We start from the raw sequence: 22,339 nt of genomic DNA on the forward strand, positions 1-22,339 counted from the left end.
AGTATATAGTTCAACAGTGTTGACAGTTTATTGAACAGAACACTAGCAAGAAATTTCCCTCATTGGAACCTGTTGACCAATTTTCTATTGTCAATAATAACTTGTAATTACATTCCAGTATTTATTTAAACACAATACAGTGTAGCTGGCCATAGATAAACTAAATCATCATGCTTATTTGAAAAGCTATTATATACTCGTCTATACAAAACAATGTTTAGTAAACATTATAAAAATAGCAAAGAATAACGAGTTGATTGGGTTGCCAACATTGTTAGCTTAGTGAAACCATATCATAGTGTACAGTTCTCCCTATTTACTGGTTTATTTAATGGAAAAATAAAAACATTGTGCAATTATTTAGATTTTTACATTGATACAGAGAACAATAAATACCAGAAGTAATGGTTCAATCTGTTTAAACTTTCCACAACGGTAACCTACACTTAGAACAAAGAGATGTATAATTGGTTTTGTAGAACAAAATAATACAAGTTTCACTTTTGTCAAGTCATAATTATTTTTTAGAAGGTATGTACCAAAAAAATGAGATTTTATTAAAAGTAGAATTACAGGCATCAACTCTCTGGTTGTTCAAAGCGGTCCAAAATGCCCTTGCATGATTTTCTTTTGGAAAATGCTTTCAAAGTTATCATCTACGTTTAGAGCAGTGTTTCCCAAAGTGGTCCCTACGGACCCCCAGGGGTCCCCGGTATCATTCAGGTGGTCCGTGGAAAATTAAAATTGATTTGGGGGTCCCTGAACAACGTCAGTGGGTCCGCGCAAGGTTCAATATAAAATAATAAAACTGTGATCCATTTTTATTATTATGGAAATTAGAGACTAACAAGGTGACCAATTAAATTTAATCAAAACTAAAAGCGTAATATCTGTGTTTGTTGCAAAACGTTTTCTGTAAAAACAAAACTGGGAAGAGGAGAACGTTCTCAGTTTCCAAATCTTTCGAAATTGCTAAAATAGAGATGAAGATTTGCTTGCTCACTGTCGAACTCTTAACGGCTCTTCATGCAGACCTGAACCAAAGATTACTCGTGGGGATTTGCGGTTGCTACTCACAAACATTAAGCCGGATATAAATACACTCATAACATCTCATCACGTTCATCCAAATTTTTAATTTTTTTAAATTTTATTTTAAACAAAAGTTATAATTTCAATAAATACTTCTTCAACAAAATGCTTTTTTAAATTTGTAAATTTTAGACTATGCATTTATGTACTCGTAGCTTTTTCATTTGGGGGTCCGTGGGTAAGGTTTGACTATAAAAAGGGGTCCATGGGTCAAAAAAGTTTGGGAACCACTGGTTTAGAACAATTTGTATACACTCAGTCAAAAGAAAATCGTAAGAACAGTTTTCAAGAAAACTCGTAAAAATACTAGAACGATTTGGCATTTTTGGTAGGCTGCTATTTTTGGTTCCAAAATAACAACTAAAGCAAATACCAAATTTACGATTTTCCGTTATGCTTACTATACATTTCACTGACAGACAAACTCTCTCAGAGAAGCAGACCAAAGTTATTTGATGTAAAGTGTTGCGATCATCTCTAATTTTCACCGATTCAAAAAAAAAAAAGTAAAGTAATGCCTATTTTTTCAGGCAGTCTTTACGTCCAAATACCGTTTAGGAGTCGTGGAGGCGACTAGCAAACATATTTGACTACTATTCAACCTTACAGTGGAGAGAAAGAATCTTGAGATATTGATACAACATAGATTATACAATGAAATGTTACCAAATACAGTGGTATTGATGACTGCTTAAGAAATTGTGAAAAATTATTGATTACATTAATTTAATATTGTATATTATTAATAATACTTGCTATTACAATATTACATTGTAATATTATAATCTATTAAAAAAAAAAACAATAAGTTACCTTGTACCGGATGTCAAGTAACAAAAGTAAACAAAAGCTCAATCATAAAAGGCCTTACGTTATATGTGTGGATTATCTGTACTAATGATTAGTAATATTTAATGAGTTTTAATTTTTTTGTTTAATAAGAGAAGGAATCATGTGGTAATCTTGAGGCGCCCTACTGAGGTAGTCGCTGCGAAAAGTGAACAAAGAAGCGAAACAGCTGGGCAGATGTAACGCTGGAGGTCGAGGTTTTAATTTTACAAAGAGATTAAGTACACACGCCGTATGAAATGGAAAGTAATCTGGAGCCGGGCGATCACATTGGCAGTGGCAATGCTGCCCCCCCCCCCGGCTTATTATTTTTTTCTTTCTTTCTTTACATTTCAATAACAACTATTCCCTCTCTTATCACCTTCGAAATCCCCGCCAAAATTGTACATATATATATAGTCCCAGTGAACTAGACCAAAGCAACACACACTTGCAGTTTCTTTTAACACAAACAACCAATAAACAGCAATATGAAAACTTTGGTAAGTCTTCAAGTTAAACCAAGTTTATTATTTTCTAAAGTGCGTTTGATTTTTCGGAAAATTACATTGAAGAAGATTGATGTGAATTTTCTTTTTATAATATTGGAAGAATTTTCTTTATTACAGGGCTCAATTTGATGGTGATTTCCCATTATCGCGATTGGATTACGTTTCTCTTTTTCTTTTTTTTTGCTTTTGATGCCAAAGTTGAAATTTTGATAAGGGTAAAAAAAAAGGTCTTCAATTAGTGATTCATCAAAACAGATGCGTACTTCGCGTTTTTTTTTTACTCGAGAAATCCTGCACTATTTCCTATTTTGAGTTTGAGTAGTGACAAAGTTACTTATTAGGTAAATACGAAAAAGAACTAATTCTTCATAGAACAACAGATCAAAACTCAAACTTAAACTGGAGACCTCTTATAATGGATGGACTACTAAACCAGTCTGCCTTTGGATTCATTGAATTGGAATCAAGTCCATGAATCGATTAAAAAAAAAAATAAACTCGTTCACTGATTCCAAAAAAAAATTCAAAAACTCGTTCACTGATTCCAAAAAAAAACTCGTTCACTGATTCAAAAACTCGTTCAGATTCCAAAAAAAAACTCGTTCACTGATTCCAAAAAAAAAATTCAAAAACTCGTTCACTGATTCCAAAAATAACTCGTTCACTGATTCCAAAAAAAAAAAACTCGTTCACTGATTCCAAAAAAAAAACTCGTTCACTGATTCCAAAAAAAAAACTCCTTCACAATGTTCGATACCTACATTCATTATTTGGCCCTTAAAAAATGCTTTTGGAATATTTTTTGGGGGGGCTTTTTTTTTTAAAATGTATTTTCGTTAAACTTGATTCACTTATTGGATATTTGTATGAATTTTATTTGATAAATTTTTCCAGAATTATTCTTTTAAGTACACAGTTTAGGAAAGGGTCGACTTTTTTCAGTTCTCTGATATATTTTTTTCGATATTTATGTTTTCAGTACTAAAAACGAAGATATATATGTAACAATAACATTTGTGAAAATTGTTAGTATAAAGAAAATTTCATTTTCAGTTTCAAAAGCAAGATAAGAGGAAGTCGTGAGAGTTGATTCCGTATTTTCCTTCCTAAAGTTCTTGTTAATTTTTTCATCACGTCTCACAATTTTTTTTTTGCTCAATGAATATTTTAATTAGTTCATTTAATTTACATCAAAGGAAACGTAAATAATAATGAATTGTAGGGAAGGGTTTAACTTGGTGGGTTACTAACGCTGCTGTGGGTTACTGGGTTCCAGTCCTGGATGCGTTGACCTCGGGTCTTAAAGTTCTTAATTAAATATAATTAATAAATATTGTTTGGTAAAAAAAAAATAGTCGTTTCTCTTACTAAAAGTAAAATTTGATATTGGTAATAGAGCGAATTTTCAGTTCGACGTGTTTTTAACGGGAATATAACTTTAAAGGTACCTTGTAACCCCCAAAAGTGGTTTTTACAAATTGGCGTGTGCGTCATTATATTTTTGAGCTCCAGATAACACGAAGAGATAAATTAGCAGAAAGGTCAAAATTGATATTTAATTTCATTGTCAGTGGCTCATAATAATGTGCTTCCAGTTCAAAGAAGAATCACATTGCAAAAGTTTTTTTTTCCAGTTTTTCAAATTTTGATTCTCTAAACTTCGCATGCTCATAGCATTAAGTGCAAGCTTTCCTCTCAGTATAGTGTCATTTCAGTAAAATGTACGTTCTCATATCTTTTATAGTATTAATATGAATCCAGTATGTATTTCCGGAATTTGTTTCCGGAAGAATGGGTGATGTGCATTGTGCATGATAGTGAAGCCCTTGTCAAGTATAAATGACTTTCACCTTCTAGAAATGCATTGTTGCAAGTAAACTATGCGTTACTATTGTCTAAAGTCATACAACGTAGAGTCAACTGGTCTGCTTTGAGTGTGTGTCTGTGTTTTTTGTGTATGTTTGTGAGTGTATTGAAAATATGCCGCCATCTTAAGAAAGTAAGGAAAGGATTTAAAAGCTTCGTGGTGGTTGGCGCTCGGATCCTTCTCAATGCATTCCCAAACTTTGGATCCTGTTCTCTCTCGTTAAAGATGATTTCTGTTATGTAATTTATTTTGAATATTTAAAAGTGCCAGTAAAGATGTGTGTTTTCTTTTATTTCAGATATTGTTATCAGTTCTGACTTTTGTACTTGCTGAGTCGACCAAATCTTTAGAAAAGATTAAAGATAAACGAACTCCAGTAGGTCAGAGTGCGGTTAACGGTGGAGGCGGCGGTGGATCTTATTCTGGCAGCTCTTATTCAGCAGCACCAAGTTCACAATATGGATCACCAAGTTCACAATATGGATCGCCAAGTTCACAATATGGATCGCCAAGTTCACAATATGGATCGCCAAGTTCACAATATGCAACTTCTAATGCACAATACAGTACGCCCACAAATTCTTATGGAACTCCAAGTGCTGCCTATCTGCCTCAGTTAGGCGGTCATAATTATGGTGGAGCTGGTGGTTCCTATGGAACACCCGGTGTTGGATATGGAGTACCCGGTCTATCCTACTTGCCGGCACAAATGTACAGCCTGCCGACAGTAAATCTTCCACTCACTTCGGCAGCAACATACGCTCACAGTCCTGCGGCGGCTACATCCGATCTATCCGGATTGTTCCAACAGGGTTACTTCCTGCAGCCATCAGTACACAGCCTGTTTACCCCACAATTGGATTTTACCAGTTTGTATTCTGGCCTAGGTCATGGCTACCAACAGTTCGCCGCATTACCAGCAGTCCAAGCCACGACTACAAAACTTGGTCCAGTAACCTTCGGCGTAGGTCACGGTGGGCTAGCTGATCTCGGCGTTTACGCAACACCACAGCTCGCTCAAGCTTATCAAACTTCCGGCCAATCAGCTTACTCCTTACCAGTTTCCTCGGCGTACTCACCATCCTATTCCTCATCTGGATCCTCAGCATCTTCTTCATCCTACTCGGCCGGTTCTCAATCATATTCCTCACCATCTAGTTCCTATTCTTCACCAACATCATATTCATCAGGCACTTCCTCTTCGTATTCACCATCCACGTCACAGTACTCCTCCTCGTATACCCCGTCCTCTTCGCCATACGCCTCTTCACCTTCTTCCTCATATTCCTCTCCAGTATCATCTGCCTCATATTCCGCGCCATCTTCTGCCTATTCTTCCCCAGCTTCTACATATGGATCTCCATCTTCTTCTGGTTACAACACGATAAACTATAGTAAACATTAAAAAAAAAATAAATTCCTCTATTTTTTTTTTAATTCCTTCCACTCTTGGAGGAAAACTTATGCTCCTTGCCGAAAAATCGCCCTTCCTCTATTTATAGTCCCCCTCCCAAACTTGGTTAAGTCTTTCTAAAAAAAAAAGTGTGACTTGTAAGCGTGTATTATTTATGTAAAAATGTAATGTTTATACCGAATAAATTATAACATTTTTATATTTAGTTATTTTATATATTTATGACCTCAAGTTTTTTACATTCTTCAACAGATTTAAAATCTAATTTTCGGAATTAGAGTGTACTGTTCTCAATCTATAGGTTCTATTTCTACAGGACAGCCTCTTGCAGGGAAGGCCGTCAGCCAGAGTATGCCCAAACTTCTAAGTCCTCACAGAGTAATGACGTCACAACAGTTCGGCATCGTTGGACTCATCTCTTTCTTCACACTGAATCTGCAAGCACCATCTTGGTTCTAGGTTTATTTCCAATGAGGTACCCCCAAGCCTAAAAGATGCACATTTCGCTCGCAAGCTGATTTTGCTTATATCTCCTCCTGGTAGCACAACTTCTCACATATCTTGAACACTAGAACAGTGTAGGTTCACAGGAGGTTGTTGTTTCATTTTCTAGCTTTTCTCGAAGGGAATGATCGATGCTCTTGCAGAAGATTTGTAACTCCACGAAGAAAAGTTCTTTGGAAAATGCTTCATTTACTTTTTCTTTTATTTTATAATTTAAAATAACATTTTTTTTTCCATGATTTCGAATTTGAAATATATTTATTTCAAACATATTTGTTCCATTAATTTGTGTAGAGATCATCTTCAGCAAAATACAAATATTTGTGATTTCATACCAGCCAAAACAAAAACTTTTTGGAAGATTTACTCAGGATGACATAAAGCTTCAATACTCGACTACTGAACGAATCGCCGTTGGCTAGCGAACAATGGTCTCAAGATATAGAAGTTAACGAAATAAAAATAGTTTTGTTTTTGAATAAGCAGCCCTAAACTGTGGACTGACAGCATTACTAGCAGTTTGGATTCCGTTAAAAGCCTCCGATGACCAGTTGTGCAGCAAGAAAGTGGTAATGGATGGTAGAGTAGGTTCTAGATTGAAAACAGCCGACCGGTGAATAGAGATGGCTCGAAGTAAATGGAGTTTTCATATCGCCTAAGATATTTGAATACCTGAGTAATGGCAAACATTAAGCGGAAGTAAGATTTCAACGAGCAAGTTTCAAAGAAAAAGCTCTTTCTTAAAATAAAATTATTTATTGAAAAAATTGTAGTGAATAATGATGAAATCATTATATAATTATTTTCACCAATAATAAATAAGTCAAGTAAATAATTAGGAGAAAGTAAATAATTTAGATTTATCATTTATAAAGATATATATTTAGACTGGAAATTCGATGAAATTAAGATGAAGCTAAAAAAATGTGAACCAGTATTCTTGGAGATTACCTAACAGGAAACAGGCTATTAATCAACAATTCCAGATAAACGCTTTTCATTGTTCCATGAAATTGTTCCTAAGAAAATCTTTTTTTAAAGAGAACAAAAAACAAATTATAAAACCAAGAATTTTTACACATGTTTTTAATAAAACGCTGGAAAGTGTGTGTGTGTGTGTGTGTCTTTATATAGAAAAAAAAAAATTAATAAATTGTAGCAAAAAATTAAAAACTGTATATATTACACTACTTCCGGCCAAAACTTTCTAGTTATGTGCGGTGCTCCAGGTGAGTTTCATGTACTGCGGGCTGGGCATATCAACAGCTGGTCTGAACCACTTTCGCCAACTTTGACTTCACTTTTATGTAGCCCCCCTCACACTTGATAACGAATTGAACTTAAATAATAATATTATTACTTTACTCTTAGTCTGGAACAAATATTACTCCTGGAATCCTGTACATGTACGCTCACTGTAGTGAAATTTTTAAGTTAGAAAGGAAGAGACTAGAGAATCATTTGAAGACTGTAATTTGAAATTAGGATAAAAAGTAATGAGAAGAAGTATAATAAAAATACGAATAGTAATAAAACTTTAAGTGAAATCACAATTAACGCCAATCGTAATAAATAATAAAATAATGTATACAGATATTAATTTGTTACTTTCTAATCAAAATATATCTTCTAGTTATAGGTGCTTTTAGATTTCATGCAGGGAGATCCCGTTATTCTTAAATCCCAAATTAAAAACTTAGAAAAACAGTTTTTGGAATGACTGTTTAAGTAGAGATATCGCCTATGTAATTGACCGATGTAAATACAATATTTTTGTACCATCACATAAGTAGTCTGGGCAGCAATGAACGGCCATCTATCTTGGCTTATTTCCATAAAAAAAAATTCGCTTAATATCCCAGCTTAGATTAGCTAACCTCAATAAATACAAAAATCTATTTCAACTCTTGTACTTATATCTTTGATAGCTCCAATATATGCACTCTTTGTAAAAATAACCTTTCAGACTCCTTACTGCACTTCCTTTTCTCCTGCCAGGTCTTCGAGCCTTTCCGGTCACATAAATTAAACAACTATATTGGTAACAGCTTTGCCTAACTCAGAAAATTATGTGAATCTATTTACTATTAACTCTATACATCAAATCAACTCTATATATGATTATGTCAAATTATCTTTACAAATAAGAAGTTTTTTACTCAATGAGTGGTAATTTTTAAAAAAGTTAATGAAAGCTAAGATCTGATGTAAGACAGAAAGGAAAGAGAAGCTCTTAGGAAGTCTAATAATTGTTTTCATGAACTTAAATTTATTATTTTGCGTATTTTTATATCTGGCATTTACGTATTAATTATTTGTCAACTCATTCATTGTCAAACTCCATGCTAAGGGGATAAGCCCCAAAAGCATTATGTAATAAATAAAAAAATATCTTCTAGTTTTTTTATTGCATCTGTGCAAATAAGTGTGTACACCTTGCATACAGGTAAGTAGAAACAATAAGTAGAAAGTACAGAATAATCTTTAGTGCATTGCTGGGGGATTTGATGAAAAGGTAATCGGTAATTAAATCGTAGGTAAAAAAAGTAACAAAAAATATTGTAGCGACAAATGTGACAAAATAAAAACAAAATTATGGTACCTAGGATAGATGACGCCCAGGTGCGAATTTACACGACCTTCTCCTGACCACGATTAACGTTTCTTAAAACGTAGAATTTATTCTAGCAAAATCGCCGTAAACCACAAAATTGACAAGATAAAGTGATACGACATCTCCGCACATCTGATTTTCTCTTATCGAAGTAATAACTTAAATATTGATTTCCTGTTAATATTATAGAGGCAATTAGATCGCAGATGATAAGTAAAAGGAAGCTGATCTCCCCCCCACTTTTTGAGATTTATTTCTTGTATTACTTAGATTTTTGTGCCAATGGATGAAGATGCAGAGAGTGAGAAAGAATCGCCAAATAGTTACTGACAGAGTGGGGCCACAACTTGGTGAAAAGACCTAGTCACTGTGCTGAAAGGCAATCTCAGTATTCTGAGACCTTTTTCTTTTTTGATATTGTTTATTCAAGGCTTGTCAACTGAGATCATTGTGCGCTGGAGCTTTTTTTTACACTGCACTACCTGCTTCCGGAAAGTGTGCTCTCGCTACAGACAACCACTGTCCAATAACAGTACATTGAGCTGTAAAAAAGCTCCTAGTAAGGAGAGGAAATCTTGAGGGCCAGTAAAGCCGGGCTTTTCGCGTGGGAATCCAGTGAGCTAAAATGTACCTTCCTTTTTCTTTTTTTCTATTCCATTTTTTCCCGGATTCCACTGGATAAGTTTGGTTTTCGGAAAATGGGTATCAAGAAAGTTATCCAGCTGGTAGAAGAAGGTGAACGATCTCTTGTCAATTATGTGAATAGTTCCACAAAAGTATAGAAACAGTTTAAAATTGAATATAAAACCGTTTTATTATTTCCATTTCCTTTCTATTTTATGTTGAAAATTTATTTCATTCTTAAAATAAGTTCCTAGAAGGCAGTCTTCCTCAGAAATAAACAAACTAACATTTCATAACCTAATCGAATTATCTTTAAAACTCTTTTGGCTATTGTGGAGGAGAAGAATATTATTTCTTTTCTCATTTCCTCTGGAAGTCTATTTTCATGTTTATATCCTATAGTTTGTGTTTATCTTAACAATGAAGTGGAGTGATTATTTAAAATAATGCTGGGTTGGTTTTTATACGTTTATTTTTAATGATAAGTTTCGTTTAATATCAAATTTAGATCAATTAATCAAGAATTAGAAGAAAAAGACAAGAAAAACCTCATTGTTCCTTACCTTTTTTGTTTTACTTCTTAACGGCAAGATTGTGGCGTCCAAGAAAAGTTCACTGGATTCGAGATGGATGACAACAGCATTCACAGGAAAATCAGGTACACCTGTTAATTCCAACAGTTTTTTGGTTAAAAATGTTTTTCAAAAAATTTTATAAAAAAAAATCAAGCGCACAAAGTTTATATAGAAATGTTTACTAAATTCATTAATTCTTACCCCAAAGATTTTTCAATGTATTGAGTGATAAACCAATAAATCATATTTAAGAGATCATTGTTAACCTGGACTAGATTTGAGCCAACTACGACCTTCAATGAAAACATTAATTTAAAATATTAAACTTACCACAAGAAACATTAATAAAATGGTTTTCAAATCGCAAAATTGTATAAATACAAATTGACAGAATTAGCAACAAATCCTTTTTTTAGTTAATAAATCAGTCTCCAGTCTCTCGCCATATTGATGTATTTAGAAAAAAAAACTAATCTCACTTTATACATTCCCCTATTTTTGCCGTTGTAATGCAACAATTATTTTTTTTCCATACTTACATTATTTATTGATCAAAATCCGCTTAATAACTTGAAATCAATTTTAGATGACTTATCTTAAAATTTAAATAAATCATTACGTACTCATTAAATCCGAGTTGAGTTGTTCAATGCCCGGAAGATAATTGAGTATTTGTGACGTCACAAATTAGTGTAATTAGTGCTAATTAATTCAAAGTTCAATTAGATTAGTGTCAATTTATTTATTGATTTATTTTTTTTAAATAAATGAAATAAGAGTTTTTAAATATTTTAATCATATTTTTACAAAACTTCTTTTTAAATTTTTTAAAAACAAAATTCTCAAATTATAATTATGTTATCATTTTCATAATTTTAGAAATAATTTTCTTTAATTTTTCTTGTAAACAATAGTATTCCTTACATTTTTATTCTTTATCCCGGTAATGAAGCTGGCACTGGGAGATTTTCTTGGCGCCCAAATCGAGACTACAATCATTCTTAATGGCGATCTATTTTTTTGAGGCAAGGAATAAAATCATGATAAAAGTTTTATTTCTTCAATAAATTATCACTATAAGTTCAATTTAAATGCAGAAAAGATGAAGACAGATCTGTTAATAAGGTATTTAAAATTTCATTTTATATTATTCAAACAATTTGACCTCGAAATAATTTTCAAATTTTTGGTTAGATTTTATTTAATGGCCGTTCTTTTTATTTAATGATTTATTTTTAATTTTAAAATCGTATTATGCTTTCAAACAATTATTGATTCACTGTTTTCAATCGAAAATAATTGAGGGCAATCCTTCATATTGTAGAGGAATGGTTTATAGGCTAAATATTAACTATAAAATTGAACATAAGGAAATTTTTTTACCAAATTATTAAAGAACGTTTTCTAAAATTGATTTCAAATCAACAAGAAAAACTTGTTATGGATTCGAAATCAGCTGCTGACTCTTAGGTTTTATCTTGCTAAGAGCTCAGTGTCTGATATCTATTAATATCAATTACTATTTTAATAATTTACTAATTTATTTCTCTATTCTTTCTAATAAACTGTTTCAGTAAATTTAATAAAACTTACTCATATTTAATAGTACTAAATTTTAAAAATAGGAGGTGCAGTAGTTGCAGCAGTAGCAGCATTGCAGTAGGAGCAGTAGCTACAGCAGCAGTACTGGTAAAGGCAGTTGTAGAAAATGTAGTAGCAGTTGCAGTAACAACAGTAGCTGAGGAAGCTGTGGTAGCAGTTGCAGCAGTGGCAATTATAAATTTTATTACTTTTATTTATTATTATTTTCAAGTGTCAGCAGATTTAATATGCCATCATCTGCAATACACTAGAATTTTTTTTAAAAAGGATTATGTTTATGACTGACTGAAGTTTACTACTCGAAAAACTTCTTTATTTATATAAAAAATTTATTCAAATAAAATTATTCTAATATTGAAAATAGTTACAGTAGCTGTAGGAGTACCAGTGGCAGTTGCTGTAGTAGCAGTTGCAGTAGCAGGTGAAGTAGTAGCAGTTGCAGCAGCTGAAGTAGCCGTAGCAGTTCCAGCAGCTGAAGTAGCCGTAGCAGTTGCAGCAATAAAAGTGGCAGTAGCTGTAGTAGCAGTTGCATCAGTAGCAATCGCAGTCGCAGCAGTAGTTTCAGCAGTAGCAGCGATAGCAGCTGTAGCTGAAGCGGCAGTTGCAGTAGTAGCGGTTGCAGTGGCAGTTGTAGCTGCATATACCAACATCGGTCGCAGTAGCTGTAGCAGTTGCAACGGTTGCAGTGGCAGCAGCAATAGATGTTGCAGTAGTAGCCAGCAGTGTTCGCAGTTGCAACGGTTGCAGTGGCAGTAACAGCAGCAGTAATAAGCAATAGTAGCAGCAGTAGCAGTTGCAGTAGTGGCAGCTGTAGCCAGCAGCTGTCGCAGTAGCCATAGCAGTTCAGTGCAGCAGCCGTAGGGGTAGCAGTAGCCACAGCAGTTGAGTGCAGCAGCTGTAGCAGTAGCAGAAGCCATAGCAGTTGAATGCAGCAGCTGTAGCAGCAGTTGCCGTAGCAGTAGCGGCAGCAGCAGTTGCAGAATAGTAGCCAGCAGCAGTAGCTGTGGTAGCAGTTTCTGATGCAACAGCAACAGAGGCAACAGTTGCAGTGTTGTAGCAACAGTAGCAATAGTAGCAGTTGAAGTAGCAGCAGTAGCAGTAAAAGTTGCAGCAGGAGTAGTTGTAACAGCATATACCTTCATCGGTCAATATTCACCAATTTTAAAAACATTTGTTGTTCTACAAATATTGTTTTTTTGAAACTTCTCTTTTTTGACTCCTAAAAAAATATTCTCATGTAACATAATAGCACTAATTTTGAGAACAGTAGTTACAGTTGCAGCAGTAGAATTGGCAGTGGCCGTAGCAACGGTAGCAGTTGCACTAGCTGCAGCAGCAGGTGCAGTATAGCTGCAGCAGCAGGTGCAATATAGGAGCAGCATTAGCAGTTGCAGCGTTAGTAGCTGAGGCGGCAGTAGCAATAACAGCAGTTGAAGAAGCAACAGTAGCAGTTACAGCAGAAGCACGGAGCTGTTGCAGCTTGTGATAGTAGCAGCAACAGCAGTTGCGGCAGTTGTAATAGCAGTAGTAGCAGTTGCACTTGTAGCAGTAGCCGAAGCAGCAGTTGCAGTAATGGTTGCAGCAACTAGCAGTAAGTTTTACTCCAAAAATATTAATTGTCTTTCTAAAATGAAATATTTAACTAATACTCTCTATGAAGTATTATCTGTGTGGAACTGACGCAATAAGTGTCCATAAATTAACATTTATAATTAAAAGAAATATTTTAGGGACCTTATAGAGCTTTATTAGAAACATCAGCTCTTTCAAACATGGATTAAACTTTCTTTCTTTTGTCGCACTTTAATTATGAACTTTCTGATATCTAATTGTGATGAGGGAAGCAATTATTGTTTTGTTTTTTTCTTGTAAATTGGCGGAAGAAGGTTTGTAGTTAGAAAAGAAAGGTCTTAAATGAGAGAACTAATTTGGCCGGCCGAGCTTAACTTTACAATTATCTTAGTTGTGAGATAATTACTTTTTCTCACTTGTTATCATTATTATTGCTTTGAATTATTTGCGTTGAAATAATGTAAATACGTAGGGTACATTCCAACAAAGGTTAACGGCTAAGTATGGATTAAAAAGTAATTCCAATCTGATTTCCACATAATCTTAAACTACAGTTCTTATTACAGTTAATCTGGAGAAATATTTTATTTATCTGTCACAGCATCCTGTATTTCTTACTTCCTCTTAGTCGCCTTATTTACGCTGTTAGGATTGTTTTCATGTTTTGTACTCATTAATACGTAATTTTGTTTTTTCGATGCTATCGTTGGTTTTAGGGAAGTGAAATCCTTATTGGAAGTTATCGGAACCATTGCTAACACACGGTGGGCGATGGTGGTACATTTTTAACACAATTAGGCTTTTTCCATGTTCTGCACTCGTCAACATGCTGAAAACGTTTCAGGTGCTGCTTGTTTTTGGTTTTCATAAGAATCCTGATTGGAAATTATTATCGGAACCATTGATACCACACAGCGGGCGTTGGTTCGATCTAAGGAGACAATTTCTTTTCTTACATCTTTTGGATTTATCCTACATTGAGCACTCGTTGATTTACAAGGGAAGTTTTAGATGCTAACGGTACTTAGGTTTCTGTCGAATCTACTCGCTCTTTTTTCAGACGTGATTTTTAGACGCGTTTTGTTTAATCCTTATCAATAAATATAAATAGAAAATTGAATGCTGAGTATGTTGACATTGGTAGGGACAACATAAAGATATAATTCAAGGGAACACGCTAAGTTTAAACTGAGAAGTCCCTTAAAAATGAAAGTTGAACTTAGTTGACTCCCAGCCAAATAGTCAAGCAGCGTCTCCTCCAAGTGTAGGGAGGTTTTATACATAAACCGTCATCTTCCCTACAGTTCATGGGAAGCAACCTATCCCAAGTTATAATCTATGACATTCTAAAATCATAATTAAGAAGTCGAAAATTAGTAGCCGGATTGGGAGAACAGTTTTTCTCTATTTTTATTGCCATCCGTTAACATGAGAATATAAAGTTTCAGTTAAATTTGATAGCAAAAAAAATGACCAGTAAAAAAGGCGTACTATACTTCTCATGCATAATACTCTTACTTTCTATTTTACTACAACGGCTTTCAAGGATTAAATTGAAATTCAATTCTGTCCTACAAGGCAAAAATATGGTGAACAAAAAAATACTGGGAAAAATAAGCAAGTCATTTTCTTATTAAAGTTATTAGTATTAAATAACCTGATTTTTTTTTTAAACTTGGAATCTTTACAGAATTAAATTGCTCTCAACATAAATTTAGGCTGAAGTTCAGGTAATTATGACGTGTGTTGGTATCCCCAGTTGCTACTTGAATTGTAGTTCTTCCTGGAAGCTCTCCAGTTAGGACTCCAGTCTCAAACTTGTCCCCCCTAATGTCGCCTTTTTTAATTTTTTTTTTTTAAAGATTGTGTATTGAAGAATTTGTGATTTATTAGAATCAAATCCATTGCGATCTATTAGATTTATTTTTGGCACATGAAGTATCATTTTTATTCTTAGAAAAGACGTCTTTAAAATGAAACAATAAGTGAGTGGATGATATAAACTTGAATTTGCCTAAATACAAGCAGTTTTATGAAGTATCTCTGCAAGACAAGTCAATAATATGTGACATATTGAATTTTGTTAGGATATCTTTGTATTCTTTGAGGTAAGCCGATAGTTATAAAAAGAACTTAAGAAAGTAAAACAAACATTAAAGTCTTTAAAAACCATTAAAATCTTTTTGATTTAAAACTTCTAGTTGCTTTAAAAAGCAATGTACGTGAAAGTCATTGTCTAGAACAAATTTTTGAACTCCAGACTTTTTTTTATAGTTTTTTTTAGAAATTATGTGGTTTTCTACACATCCAGGCATAAATCCTGCAATAAAAGACACATTTTGTCATTTTTATTTTACTGCACTCATTTTCACGCAATAAAATAGTGAGATACATAATTTTAAAAAAAGTACATTTAGGTTTACTTTTGTTTCAAACAGACCATAAACAGGAAACATAAAGTGCGTTTTATTTCAACTCATCATGCGCAAAAACTGTTACGTCAGTTATTAAGAATTTAGTTAACGTCACAAAACAAAAATCTGGTGTCAATATTCACTCACATGACCTTTTTTTTTTTCTTATCGTGGGTTTACGTAATTAATTTTTCTTGAAACTTATAATTTGAGCTGAAAAATTAGGTGGCTTATATTGCACAAGATTATTATAATGAAATGTTGATGATTATTATTATTGGTAGGGCCGCAAATTGCGAGGTAAAATATCGCCGACCCAAATCTTTCCTCGATTTCTGCTCAGTATCGAATGTCCTACAGGAAGTGAGGATTCTGTGTCAAAAAATAATGCAGGTCTCTCGCACTTAATTCTTTTATACATGGTGTTGCAGATGACCCACTTCCCTTTTCTGGTGGTATTTAGATGCCCATTAACAGTAGCCTGCCCAGTCACCATATTGATAAAGCAAGTACCAAATTTTGGATGAATTCTTTTTTTAAAACTCGTAAGCCTGTTTAAAGCCTCTCACCTAACCTCGTCTCTACGTAGTTTCAAGATCGCCAGTATAGATTCTCGTGTTCCCAGAAGCATTTGCTAATCCCCTATCTTGCAAGTGTTTTAAGGTATTTCGTCACCCTCAATCCTTGACTTTTCAGGGTTCCCAATAGAGTCTTACCATCCTCTACCCCCCTATTCCGGCAATATGATCCAGATGTCTCTTGCATTCTTCTACCAGCTTAGAGACCTAGCTTTTAAGTGCCTTTAATGCTTCCTGACTAACAGAGAAGATACATCTGGCCAATCACATCATTCTAGATTCTTCGCAGCATCCTATCATTCCATGTAAATCTGTTTAGAGCATTGTAACCAATCGATTCAGTACCACAGTTCTACTCTTACCTTTTCAAGAAGCAGGCACTTACTCCATGAGATTCTCTATCTACAACCATCTGTAAAACAATTGATCACATTCTCCGCCTCCACTAACCAACAATTAAGATAAAATAAAAATCCATCGGTGACTAGAAAATAACGGAAAACTCGAAAAACTGTTGCAGTTATGATAATGTAGTTAAACTATCTGTTTAACTACAAATTTATATTACCCTGAAGAAAGCGTTTAAATTTGCCGAAACGTCAGTATAAAAAACGAAATTTATCTACAAAATTTTATTGGCCGCTCCTCAAAAATCCGAATGATAAAATCTATTAACGATCGAAAACCAACCCACTATTATAAATTACTATCTTAAACTAGGGCATGCTCTTATTTTATGTTGTGAAATTAGAGATATGTTTTTTATTTTATTTTAAAAAACCCCCCAAAAAAAGAAAATGGTCAAAGTCTAGTGTGTCTCACTTCATCAGTACTCTTTTTCGTTTAGGTTTTTAACCACTAACCCTTATAAACAGTTATAATTTAGGGTTTTAATGTAAATTATGCCACACAGTCTAGTGTGATTAATTACAGCCATATTAATTTCTTTCTAAAAAATTAATTCTTCAACCCTAAAATTCTTTTAAATCTGGTGCCCAATGTTTATAACCTGATTTAATACCTAGCCTCAACAGAACACAACATAGAACTTAAAGCACGTGCGATCTAGCGGATTGTTTGCAAACTGTATTGTGAATGTAAACTGCCGCTAGATGGCAGGGCATGCTTTATTTTCATGATCTTTTTGAGATATCCTCTAATTTCTATTTAAGTTTAGAATCTTTTCTTTCATTCATAGAATCAACTTTAATTTCTTCTTCAAAATTATATACTTCATTATAACACAGTATTGTTTTTTTTTTTAAAAAAAAGAAGATTTTTAAATAATTTTGTCTTATGTTACTTTGCAAATGATTTCTGTAATTTGATAATTTAATCTTTAAAAATATTTAAAACTGTTTAAAGTGATTCTTTTTAAACAGTTTTTTGAAGTTATTTCTTAATCCTCCTTATTCGCTTTTAGCCAATTGATTTTTTTTTTTAAGGTCAGGGAAAAATCAAAATATAATTAAGTTTAATTAATTAAAGCGTTTTTCCGCATTAATAGGAAAGCGCGATTGGCAATAATCGATCTTCTCTCATCAAATTCAACTTTGTGATATTTTTGATTTTTTAATTAGACTGACTTCTCATTCACCTAATTAATTGCAAAAAAAATTAGAATATAATCAGTGAATCTCAAAGTGTAACCTCAAATAAAAAATCTATACGATTGGGCTATTTCCTCTTAAGAGAGATAAGAGGAAGAAGAAATAAAGATAGAACATGTAAATACAAAAAAACAAAAAACAAAATCTTGAGATCTTCGAAAAGCCGGCAGCTAGAACACCCAGAAGGCTTATAAATCGTCCGCTCCCTAGAGGAGCATATCTACTGAACAAGTCCACCTTGTCATTGAAGCTGCTCTTTCGCTTCTTCAGAACATCTTCAGGTGAAGAAAGTATTTCCCGTTATTCTTCTCGGTGACCAGTTACAAGAATATTCTATTGATCGCTGCTTATTTTAAAGAATTTATTTTGTTTTTAATTATTTCCGTTCTGATTTCATTTGTTTTTCCGCATTAATAGGAAATTTTAGAGTTTTTACCTGAATCTGAAAGAAATACTTTTAGCGAATTGTCATCTTCGATCAAAAAGTGTAGCTTCCTCGCAAATATCAACTGTACGGGTTTTGAAACCTCATAAGCAAATGCGGAGAAAAGTTACAGCATGAAGGATTTACCTGTACCTCATTTTTATTCTCTACATTCCTTACTTCATCTCTTCTGGATTTCTCTGCTGGTCTTCTCCATTCCGGTGACTTCACACTTTCATCCTTTTTAAGGGTCAAGATTTTTGACACCGTATAGTACATTTTCGAAAAGGGTGCAGTATGTAAAACCCTCATACTCATTGAAATGTTGCTACTCCAGAGCTCTTTATTGGAGCAGTTCTATTATCCTTTTACCTTCCCTTATTCTTCTGTCCATCCCCACGCTCGGACCGCCTCCATTTTCCACTATTAATATGATACTTCAAAGGTTAATAAACCAACTAGAATAAGAGCATAAAATTTTGAAGGAACATGAAAACTTTCAAACTATAACCTTCCCTATCACGATAACTATTGTGACTAGAACATTGCAATCTATACCCGTTATAGTACTATCTTTTCTGTACAATTCGATAAAGATTTTATTGAAATCCAAACAGTACGAAAAGAAATATATTCGTTTTAATTTTGAACGAGTTTCAATTCGTAGATCGAAAACATCGAAAATTAAAGCTTCTGTATTTAGTTTACTATTATAGCTAGAAAAATACCATTATACCAGTTATTCAGAATAGTTTTCTCTACATTTTGGTGAACAATTCATTGAAATCTGATAAATACTATAAGAGATATAAGAGCATAAAATTTTGAAGGAACATGAAAACTTTCAAACTATAACCTTCCCTATCACGATAACTATTGTGACTAGAACATTGCAATCTATACCCGTTATAGAACTATCTTTTCTGTACAATTCGGTAAAGAATTCGTTGAAATCCGAACAGTACGAAGAGAAATATATTCGCTTCAGTTTTGAACTATAATCTCTTGAAAATTAATTGTTTTAACTTTAGGTATTGCTCAACAAAGTGCCGAATACTTAAAATAAATTTTGAAATTACTCCACCTCTGCTATTCGAGTAATTTTTTTACAAGACAATAAAATGTATTTAAAAGTTCTTCCGCTCCGAGAAAGATAAGTTCCCTTTTTGTTATTTCCTTCTGCCAATTCTAACCAGTGCCTTTAACTCAATTATTAAGAATCTTGAATAGCTGGGAAGAAGAAGAAGAAGAAGGAACTTGCCCTAAAACATTTGCAGCTGTCGTGGCTCGTAATATTTAAGTTAATTAGGTCCTACTTCTCCGTCCCTTCACCCTCTGCCCTAATAAATGTAGCCGACTTGACTGACTTTGCTCGCCCGGTTATTACACCTAAATTCTATTTTCCTAACTCCTAACTTTTTATTACCTTAGTGTAAAGGTTTTTTATTACTAGGCAGATTTTATTTATTTTTATCACTTTGTTGGACGTATTTTTTCTTTTTAAATATTTCCTTAATAGATGGAAAACATTGCGATCTTATCAAAATTACAAGTTCTAAGTTTTCACCAAAAATTATCCGTTTTTGAACTCCCCTCAGAAGGAAAAAGTGATTTTCAGGTAATTATATCGTTGTAAAAGTGTACCATATATCTCCATCACTGGACATTGAACTGTAAGAAGCTCCTAGGAAGAGAAAATCTAAGGGCCACCAGCTGGTTTCGAACCCATGAATCTCCGCGTGGGAATCCAATACGCTAACACTAAACTAATCCCTTTCCTAGATTAATTTTTCCACCAATGCTATGCAATTTCACTAGAGTAACTCTTTTAAGGGTAGCCTATTTCAGCCCTTCTCCAAAACTGCCCTAAATCGAATTTTTCCAGAGAAACGATTCAAATTAAAAATTTTCTTGAATTAAAAGTTGTAGATTTATAGTTTTGCTAGCATAGCATTCGATATTGAAAGAAAATCGTTAGGATCCATCTTTCAGTCAGAAAAATCGGGAAAAAGTGGAAATTCAATCTGGAAAATGGCACTTCTGGAAAAAAATGTTTGTCTACTTTTAGTTTCAGTAGATTGGTGGTTGTAACAGAAATTAGACAAGTTCGATTTCTACTTCTAATTTAGCTTTCTGCGATTTTATGGTTTTAGAGGTACTTCATTCACACAAACAAGAAACCATTTTCAAAAATATTTTTTTTTTTATTCAGGGTATCTCAAAATGGTTATTTTGACGAAAATTTATTATAGATCATTTGACACGATAATTATTTACCAATAAGGGACAGTTAAAGGACGATCTCGAAGTCCTGGATGAACGTAGTAAAAAAGCAGTGGACGGTTGTCCTAGAAACTAGAAGAGTATATTCTGCATTTGAGTGCATACGAATTGTATGGGTTATACAGACCGACAAGGAACAGTCTAAAAAAGGAAGACAGTACATACATACAAACATAAAATCATGCAAACCAACACGCGATCTCCTAATAATAGTGGACCTGAGGGAACGGGGCCAAATAGGGCCGTAGGGCTACTACCTATTCCTGGCTAGGTTACAACAAGAGGGCTAGAGTGGGGGTGAAGGGAGTTAAAGCCCCCATTCATACTTTATGTCACACGCCCTACACTAATTTCCCAGTCCAGCGTCTCCTCCACCACCCCCAACCCATAGTAGCCAGCTCCCGTGAACTTCGTCGTCCTTATATATCCCATGTATCTCTCATTCCATCAAAAACCTAGGAGTTGTCTCACTAGCTCACCGTTTTCGGACCATATCTGCCCCGCTCCAGGTAGACTGGTCACCACCACCTACCACCAAACCAACCCCCCTGAGTGTACACCCTTATTTCGTCTAGACCCTGGAGAGAGGGACACAGTGAGTGAGAGAGACAGACATCTCTTTCTTTCACTTCAATACTCCCCACTATTTCTTTTTTTTCTACTCTATCTCTGTCGCTCGGTATATGCCCTTATATTTGGCGTGTGGCGCCTATTGATTGCGGAGACTGCAGGCTGTTGCCATGACCACGCGGTACTCACTGCGCAGCCTCACCCAAACTGTACACACTCTCTCTACTATTTACACCCTTCACTCACTCCAACGCCAACTCACACATACACACACACAAACGACACATCGATTTTCCCAGTGTGTTCTTCCAACTGCTTCTAGAAAATCCCCCGCTTTGTGGAACACCTAACCAGAAAATCACATACAATCGATTTTAGTTCCAGTGAATCACCGTTAGGTGGAGTTTAATGTGCTTGTTTTCTTCTAATGACTTACACACACTTACAAAGATTTATAATTTTCCTTTAATATTATTTATTTTTCTACCCCCTTTTTTTTATTTATTATGGAATTTTCTTTATTTTTATTTTTTAAACTTAAAATTGTGGGAAAAATTTATTAAAGCTTAGTCCAACAAAATTATAGATTTTTTTTTCTCAGTAGCCCCTTCCCAACAAGAAAATGAAATCTTAAAATATAGATTATTAGCTTCTTCATCTTTTTCTTTGTTATTTTGTTTAAATAAACATATCATTTTTCCGCTCTGATTATCTCTTTTATAATAATCAGGTGTAATAGTAATTTAATTCAGGTGTAACCAGTTTTTCTTTTGTCTTTTATAGAAAGAAAATTCTCTGAAGATATTATTTTTGATGATCTTTTGTTTTCAGCTTGAAATTTTTTTCCAAATTCACATTTTGCTAATAAGGTTTTTGGGGGTTTCCAACATTTGGCTTCGATTAAAAGTAAAAAAAAAAAGAGTATTAATTCTTAGTTAATATTATTAGAAAAATATATATTTCTCTATATAATATGTAGAAAAACAGGCCGAAAGAAAATACAAAGACAATTTTATTTGACTTGAACTCACACCGAGCGAAAACATCGATAGTCAGCCGGGGTGGCAATGTGATATCATTGTAAGCCAATTCGATATATCGTAACTGGATGAGGAGACCCACCGTTCTGCCCTTCTCCCACAGGTTCTCTTCCCCTTTACTCTATCCTATTCTCTTTCTCCACCCTGGGCGGCCAGGGGCACTAGAGTTCCTCCTGCGGGTAAGGTAACACACAGTGCAGGGATTGTGGAGGATTG

At 34.0% G+C, this 22,339-nt stretch overlaps 1 protein-coding gene across 4 annotated transcripts in view; it reads left to right on the plus strand.

The window, feature by feature from the left end:
- The window catches only part of LOC141453227 (uncharacterized), a 36,580-nt gene extending 30,662 nt beyond the window's left edge, over positions 1-5,918 (plus strand). For 3 of the 4 annotated variants that reach the window (XM_074126176.1, XM_074126174.1, XM_074126173.1), the window contains one exon: positions 4,598-5,918. In XM_074126176.1, the coding sequence (XP_073982277.1) occupies positions 4,598-5,704 (1,107 nt within the window). In that variant the 3' untranslated portion in view covers positions 5,705-5,918. Of the gene's footprint in view, positions 1-281; positions 532-1,622; positions 2,424-4,597 lie in introns of those variants that run through there. The other variant, XM_074126177.1, reaches the window with a different exon arrangement.
- Positions 5,919-22,339: the final 16,421 nt, after the last annotated feature.

The sequence above is a fragment of the Rhodnius prolixus genome, unplaced genomic scaffold (genome assembly GCF_049639745.1).
Source record: "Rhodnius prolixus isolate KJV_2025 unplaced genomic scaffold, Rpr scaffold_3, whole genome shotgun sequence".
In the NCBI taxonomy this organism is placed as follows: Eukaryota; Metazoa; Arthropoda; class Insecta; order Hemiptera; family Reduviidae; genus Rhodnius; species Rhodnius prolixus.